General features: G+C 47.1%; 1 protein-coding gene across 1 annotated transcript in view; it reads left to right on the top strand.

Moving 5' to 3' along the window:
- The first annotated feature begins 1,053 nt into the window (after positions 1-1,053).
- Positions 1,054-8,620, top strand: part of PNN (pinin, desmosome associated protein) — a 330,597-nt gene continuing 323,030 nt past the window's right edge. Inside the window, exon 1 of the mRNA XM_069637495.1 lies at positions 1,054-1,247. Coding sequence (XP_069493596.1) covers positions 1,135-1,247 — 113 coding nt within the window. The 5' untranslated portion in view covers positions 1,054-1,134. The remainder of the gene's footprint in view (positions 1,248-8,620) is intronic.

The raw sequence follows: 8,620 nt of genomic DNA, 5'->3' as shown, positions 1-8,620 counted from the left end.
AACAGGACCAATAAGGACAAGGAAGCTCGTACGTTGCTGTCCTGCCCCGGAACTGTTCCCGCGGAGCGGGGCTTTTATTGTAAATGCCTTGCATCACTGCGTAGCGGGACGCAAGGCGGATGTAACAGAAGGCTGTCTCAGAATGGACTTGCATAGCTCTCGCTTTTGGCAGGTGTCAGCCGCCTTGTAAAGATCTGATTCACCCGCCAAGCCTCCTGCAAGTCCATTCATTTCAATAGGCTCTCACCCACCAGAAACAAAATCGGATGTTTTCACCTGCCTTTGCGACAGAAATCATTGAGAGCTATGGAATGGTGTGTGGGTGCAAATTTCAAAATGATGTTTGGCCGGTCCCCTTGCCTGCAGCTGAGAAGACTTGCCTGCGCATGTTTGCAAAAATGCCTTTATCTGGATTAGTGTAATGCTTACAAATGCAAAAGGGCCCTGTAAAAATGGTAAACACGTTTTTTTTAGAGCACAGTTAAATTTGATGCAGTTTTGTGCACGTAGCCTATCACACATTCAATGTAGTTTACATTTTTGACATGTGGGCAGAGTATTGTGTAACTGGGCGGAGTCTTGTATGGCTATGGGCGGGGCAGAATTCACAGGGTTTTTGATTTTCAAATGTAGGCAGGTATGATGTCTGCTCACGATCCAACATGGTGACCCCAGCAACCATGTGCCTGGAGCCACGTGCTATGGGGGTTCAGACACCACACTCTGGACACATGGGCAGCAAAGAAAACGTTAAATGTTTCCGGGGATGGAGGTTGGGGACCGCAACAGTGAGTACTGGGACGAAGAAGAGGGACGTGATCATTTCAGCAGAGTAATTTATATTTAGGCATTTGCAGTGCTCAAACTCCCCCCACCCACCCCCGACTTCTCCGTTTTACTTTTACCTGACTCTAACATGGCTGCATTGAGCCAATTACTCACTTGCTTAGTGGTCACGCGGTGCTGAGAAATGTGTCGTCAAAAAAGCTCTTTTGACCTGTGGGCGGAGCTCGGTGTTCCGAGGCAGCGCGACTGGCCGGCGAGCGTTAGTTACAGTCTCAACAGCCACACTTCTTTGGCTTTCGACCCGGAAGTGTTTTACGTCGGCGCACGTCCTTCTGGGGAAGGAACAAGATGGCGGTAGCGGTTAGAGTGCTGCAGGAGCAGCTAGAGAAGGCAAAGGAGAGCCTGAAGAACGTTGATGAAAATATCCGGAAGCTTACTGGACGGGACCCAAACGATCTAAGGTGGGGTTTCGGTAGTGGAAGAGAGTGGGCACTGGCTTGAATACTTGGTTGTATGCTCGCGACGGCTGAGTTTTTGCTGTGATAAGCTATACTCCCTTGTTCCGTTTCTGATGCCGCTAACAACTCGAGCTGTTATGATTCCGGTGAATCAATATAAGTGATCGAGATGGCGAACGTTCGAAACTGTCTTGGGAAGAGCTTGTGGCGTGGGCAAGCTGGGACTCCATCTGCAAGAGGGAGCGAACACTACTATCGCACAGGTCCATTTGGCATACCATACCATGTTCACTGTCTTTTGCGATGGTGTCCAAGACCCGCTCAACCTTACAACACACATGCAAGCGCGGCAATAATAGTGGGTGCTGAAAAATATGTGTTGGTATTAGTACTGGCTGAAGGTTGGCGAACTTTACAAAGTAATCCTGTGGATAATGGACCTTTAGGATTGGTGTAAGGATGCCTTGAAATGTAACGTTTTCTTCCAGTTGTGTATGCATCCGTTTTCGCCAGGAAATCTATAGTTCTATCCTCTTTCCATGTATGCTTGAGTAAATGAGGCCACTGAGAATCGTGTGTGTGTGTGTGGTTAGAATGTGTACTTGGTGGTTCCACTCCATGCAGTTGGAGAATGTAAGCCTGGGTGGTGGGTGCCAGTGAGCTCCTATTGTATCACTTCCCACTCATACCTCTGGCTCCACCCTCGACTTGATCTTCACCTCATCATTTACTGCTTCCTCCATATTTACTCTTCCTGTCTACCTTTCCGATCACACCCTAATATCAGCTTCCTTGATCCCGCCTACTCCCTCTAGCACCTCCTCCCTCTCCTCCATTAAGACTTTCTATAGGCATGACTTAAAACTTTACTCCTCACTCTTCCGTGGTATCTGTATCCACTCTCTGCCATATCTCGCACTCTCTGCAGATGAAGCTGCGTCCACTCTCTCTTCATGTCTTACATCTATTCTTGATCGACGTTACCCTCTTTCTTCCTTTTGGCCCACTCGCAAACCTGCCCATCCCTGGCTCTCTCCTCATCTCTCTTCTATGTGCTGCCTCCTTCGCTGCTTTGAAAGTCACTGGTGCACTAGTTCTCCTACTAACAATACCACTTATTTCTCTTATCACACCCTCTACGACAACTGCATTAAGTCTGCCAAATGCACCTACTTCTCTGATCTTCTTCATAGTCTATCCACTCATCCTTGACGTCTTTCAAACTCTTACCTGACTTATCTCTCCCCCCTGCACTTGATCCATCTATTAACTCATCCCTGTTGGCATCTGATCTTGCCAATTTCTTCTCCTCCAAAGTTCACTCCCTATTCTATCTATAACTCCTCCCCCTGACCTTTTCCTAGCCCTCCAGCACTGTCTAACTTTCCTCCCTTAGCAGACTGAGGTGGCTCTCCTCCTGGTCTAAGCTCACCCCACTGACCCCCATCCCTTATTTACTTATCCCTAAAGTCTACCCACCTCTGGTAACCTTTCTTTAACATTTGTCTCACCACCTCTGCCTTCAAACATGCAATTATTCCTATCCTAAAGAAACCCACAGCTAATCCCCTTGTTTCTAACTTCTGTCCTATAGCCCTCTTACCTTCTCTATCCAAGCTCCTTGAGCGCCTCGTTTATTCACAAATCTAATATTCGTGTCTGGTGTATCTCGCCTTCCTCCAACTCAGTCTGGCTTTCGTCCCCACCATTCCACTGGAACAGCCCTTACTTGCATGCTTAACTCTCTTCTCACTGCTCACTATTCCAAACACTCATCCGTTCTTATTTTACTTGATCTTTCTGCTGCCTTTGACACTGTAGATACTTTTTTTCTCCTAGATTCTCTCATCCCTTAGTCTTCGCGCGTCTGTTCTATCATGGTTTTCATCATACCTATCCAACTGTACTTTTGCAGTCTCCTGGGTCGGCAACACCTCTCCTCACGTTTCTCTGGTCTATAGTGTTGCTCAAGGATCAGTTCTTGTTCCTTTTCTAGTTTCCTTCTAAACTTCCTTTCTTGCTCCTGTTATTGGGGTATCATTCCACTTCTATGCTATGCGGATGATACTCAGCTCTTTCCATCCTTCTCCCCTGACATTCATCAGACTCTCATCCTGCCTCTCTGCCATCAAATCTTAGATGACCTCTCACTTCCTCACTCTAAACGCTGGGAAGCCTGAAGTCCTATTCTTCACCGCAAACACCCTCATGTCGCAATCTCTTCCCTTTTCCTTTTCTCCCACTGCCCCAATCTTGGTATTTACTTTGATTTTAATCTCTTCTTTACCCATCATATCTCCCTTACATCCCACGCCTGTTGATTCCATCTCTACAACATTCGCAATGTCTGCCCTTTTTCACTTTCCACACTACAAAACTCCTTGTCTCTTCACTAGTCTTCTCCTGACTATTCTGTTGTTCTGTTCTTTGGTCTTCCCCCGCTCATGCCTTGCCCCTCTTAAATCTCTGTACCATTCTTCGATTCGCTCACTCTGTCTTCTCTTACCAGGACCCAATTTCTCCTTCCCTTGCCTCTCTCGGCTGGTTGTCCTTCTATTCTCAGCTTAAATACAACTTTCTCGGTCTAGTGTTCAAATGTCTTTAAAGACTTACTCCTGTCTACCTTGCATATTTACTTTCATTTTACACTCTCGCTCCCTCAGCTCTGCTAATCTTTAGACTTAATGTTAGCTCTTCCCAGTTCCTTGCCCCTCTTCACTAGAAAAATGCTCCCCCTGTCTCTTCGCTCCATTACTTCCTAGCCTCAGTTCCGTTACTCTCTAAAAACCCACCTGCTACTGTCCTCTGATGTTTATAACACTGATTTGCATTTCTGATAATATGTACCTTTGACTGTCCTATGTAAAGTGCTTTGTCCAAAGCGATATATAGAACACTAAATACAAATACATCGCAATGAAAGGAACTTGTACCAACCTGCATGATGTCTGGAAGATTCATATTTGCAACAGTGGTGACAAGCTGGCCAGAAACTGGACCGACGGAGTGCTGGAGCTGTGGAGGAGTTGAACGAAGTTGTTGGCTGGTGCTGGGAGAGGGTTGGAGACCCACTGCCCCCAGAAGTTGGTAACCCACCACCCATGGGGAAACGAGGGGCAGCTCTGGACACAGAGGTGTTTTCTAATCTGTGGGACTGAGTTGAAGCCCCTTGGTGAAGCTGCTGGATGAACAGCGCCTGAAGTATCCAGGGCTAAATAAGTGGACTGTTGGGGATGGTCCTGCTGCTACTGAACCACTTGTCGGCGTACAAGGAGCCACCCAGAGGCTCCTGTGCTGTTTTAGGCAAAAAGTGGTGGTCCTTGCTCAGCATGTGAGGGCAAGAGAGGGGCTGCCCTGGTCTCAATTGGAAAATGACCAAACTAACCCGGACCACAAAATACGTGTGCTCACTGGAAGAGCAACACAGTTGTGTCCAGAACGTGTTTTTTTGCCCCAATGCGGATGCTAGATATTTTGTTATATTCTCTGAGAGGACAGAGCAGGGGTGATATTCTGGTGAACATTGCACTTACCGGACTTGGTATCCTATCGTGACCATTGGAGTGGTTGGTGCTCCGGCGCTCTGTGCCATGGCTGGGCCAGCACTGATGCCCTCATCGTTGCCTCTAGCGGGTATGGTGAAGGTGGAACCCTTCTACTGTTGCGTTCTACACTCTGCACTGACCACCTGTGCCACAGCGATAGATGCAAGCGCATTTAAGGAAAGAACCCTTCATTGTCCCAAGGATGTGATGTCGCCTGGATTGTGTGCCGTTTTGCTGGTGACTGTTGTCAGAGCATGAGCGCTTCCTAACGAACACTGCGCATGAGGAGCATTATTTTTTTTTTTGGCAGGTGCAATGAAGTCTACTGCGGTAATGGAGCCTTGTCTAATGCGGCTACGTGATACTGAGGGTGTTGAGGCTGTCTCAAGATGCACCCAATTGCCGTCGACACACACAGCTTGCAGCATTTTACAGCTGCTGTTCTTTAACTATTAGGTTGGGCAAATCTTGCTTCACCCTCTTGTTTTTTTTTTCACAAGAACAGAGTCTTGTGCCTTAAAAGTGTTGTGCCATGCACACTTGGTGTCAGTCTAAAGAAGGGATGCACACCTGATTGTGCCATGAATGCACCTTGCATGCTGCCTATAGTGGGCCGAAGAGTAAATCTGAGAGGGACGGTAGGTGGGGGCAGAAGGCGAGGACATGCCGGGATGCTTTTTCAACCCCCAATTTTTGTTAAATACGTGGAAAAAGAATACCCTTTGAGGTGTACCAGTCTTTATATGTATTTCAAACTTAATTTTGTATGGCACATTTCATTTTTGTCCTTTCTTTCCAAAGGATTTATTGGCAATAGTAGACAAATCATTCAGGAGAAAAACACTGCTCTCAAACATTTCACATGCTATGTTGCTCTAGATGTGCAGGGCACATGCACTGCCATTTTGCACAGCCTCTGGCACTGCTGTAAGTGAGCACTGAACCATGAGTATTGGTGTACAGCAGGTTGCCTAGAAACTCGCCAATAAAACTGCAAAAGTAATCCAAAAGTGCACACCCAGCACGAAGTAACACAATCTCTGCCCAGGCACAGCTTGGAATGCAAAATACACACAATGCAGAGCAAAACTGCATGACGGGCGCTGTCTAAAATATGCCCCTAAAACAAGAGATTTTTATAATCCTACAAACTAATTGGCTTCAAAACACATTGCAACAGTAGGTTCATTCTCCATGAGGTTAATTGGTGGAACTACGTCATTCCCCAATAGTCGGATGTACATTATTCTTTGGGGCCAAGGGCTCGGGAAGATTTCCTGGTTCTAATTAGCCTATAAAAATCAATAGGGCCTTTTTATTAAAAAAAACGCAGATTGGCGATGATAGCAATGCGTGTTGATTTCGGTACGCTCCCCCAGAACCCCCGAGAGAGTTGAACATAAGTGTTCTGTTCAGATACCCCATTGGTGTTTAAAGATGCATTAAACCAGAGCCCACCATTGAGTGCACTGAAACTTATACCATTTTCATGAACTTTAAGTCCTTGGCCCCCGCAGCATACCTGGGCGGATGTAATTCCAAATATGCCAATCCATGTAACTCATTACGTTCAGCACTTTCCTTCTCCTGGGTGTATTTATCAAAAGCATGCCACTGTGACAATCCAGTGACGCAGAGTAGGGATTGGCCCTAAAAAAGCAGGGGTTTTTACCATGTCATTCTCCACACAAGATGGGCAGCGTCTGGTGGTGAATTAGTGAATTAGAATAAATAAGCATGCTACTTAGACTGTAATCCTCGTAATAATCGTCACTCCAAGACGAGTTAACACACAATAACCCATTTGGACCAGTGTTCGGAGGGGAATTCTGCAAATACAGACTGACAATGATTGGGGGGGGGAATTGTCACTTTCCTGTCATTGAAAGACCCACATCTGTGAACAAGGGCGTTGACGTAAATGATGTAATCTGTATTACTATTGTGCCCAATTCTAGTGAATTTAGAGAATTGGGGTTGGGGGGGGGGGTCGGATAAATAGGCACTGTCACAAATGAGGATCTTTTCCTGCTCCCTCAGGCTGACAAATCCCCACAGATAAAGGCAGGTGTCGTGCCAGCCCTTGTGTTGAATTCTTCTACTTCCTTGAACCCACATAAGGAGGATCATGTTTGTTGATGATTATTAATTCTCTTGAACTATCCTCCAAGGATTCCCTCGAGTGTAACACTCTGGCAATTAAGATTCTGATATACACTGGGAATTGCAACCAAACCTAATGGTTTCCTTACTCCCAGCGCCAAGCTGCCTTTAGGGCGATCCCTTAGGTTCCTGAGTAGCTAAAGAAGAAAGTGTATTTCGCCCATTAATTGCTAAAGGTTCAGTGAGTTAAGTCTCTTGTAGTGCTATAACACAGTATGCTCCAGTAATCCATCATGTCCAAAAAGATGCAAGTTACTGTGAGTGTTTCGACTCAGAAGTAGAAACGGACAGCCAGGAATGCTGCATCCTACGTTAACAAATTGGCCAGCCACCCCAATGACTCTCACCCCCAGCTGACAACCCTCCTTATGATTCTCCATGGCTGTGTACCCGGGGCATAGGTCCGTGTCGGGATAAACGGAGCAGGATCCCCCCTGGTTTCACTGAACGAGGAATGATATCTCCTATGCACCAGTAAATCGTGAAGACGTGGGACACCAGCTTCTGAGTGTGGCAGATTGCCCTCCAACTTGCCCAGCTATTAATCTGCTCCCAAGACAGTACATTCATAACCAAGTCTATGAAGTGCCGAGCAGTAATTCATAACACAAGTTTTCTGCCTGAAAATAGACAATTGAGGTAGCATGACTTATCTAATATCGCTTCTAATCAAGCGTAACGGTATGATTGTATGAAGCAGAGTAACCTTGTTCGATTCCAATAGTTTTGCCATCTCAAGAGACTTTTTTATTTGTAAAACCTTCAGGAGGCTCGTTTTTTCTAGAACGATTTTAGTCTTTTCTGATGCGCAATTCTACTTGGGTCCGTTTGAACCTGGACCTTATTTGCAACACGTCCCGCATAAACCACTTTAGGATCGGCACCTGTGGCCTCCGGGTTGTAGACCTGCTCCTCTGCCGCACTCTCAGCAGATGATTCTATTTTTAATTTAGGCTGGGTGATAGCCTTATTGCTTAGGTTGACTATAGCCCTTTGATGGCTTTGATCTTTTGAAAATGTCCTTTAGGTCATCCTGTTTTGGGTGCGGTGACCAGGCGTCCCGCTCCATGTCTCGCCATGGAGCAGCCTTCTCACCGGACTGGGCTCCTCCTACAGTGCTTCAATTCCCAGACTGCCTTCCTTCTCTAGCATCCCCACAGGAGCTGCACCCTCATCTCTGCGCGTTGCCCGTCTATCCTGGGGTGCCCCGGCCAGTCCCCTTCAGTGGTGCTTTCAAACCGCCTTCCTGCTTAAGGCTTCCCTGGTAGCGCTTGCTCCTCTTACTGCAGGTTAAACCTTTACTGTGGAACTTGAGACTCACATTTCTCCCTCGGATGGACCTTCAGCACAATGCCTGGCAAGCAGTTAGATTCTGCGGGTCTTCGACTGCACCTCACAGCTGCACTCCAATCCTGGGCCCCACCATGCAGAGGTCCACCACTACGTAGCCCAGGCAGCCCTACCAGCATGGCTCACCCCATGCCAGGCTCTAGTTTAGGCAATCTCTGTTCCAGGCTGCCTAGTCTCCTAGTTTGAGTTCTCACTTCTCCATGTGGTCCTCCAGTCAGACCTGCCAGGCCCAGCCTGCTCTCCCGCTAGGGAAGGAGGTCAGCTGCTTACACTCCCAGCTGCTGTCGCGGCCTACAACCGCCACTGCTCTTCTAGATC

The sequence above is a fragment of the Ambystoma mexicanum genome, chromosome 14, assembly GCF_040938575.1.
Source record: "Ambystoma mexicanum isolate Mex_15411 chromosome 14, UKY_AmexF1_1, whole genome shotgun sequence".
In the NCBI taxonomy this organism is placed as follows: domain Eukaryota; kingdom Metazoa; phylum Chordata; class Amphibia; order Caudata; family Ambystomatidae; genus Ambystoma; species Ambystoma mexicanum.
This window is presented reverse-complemented; position numbering and strand designations above follow the sequence as displayed.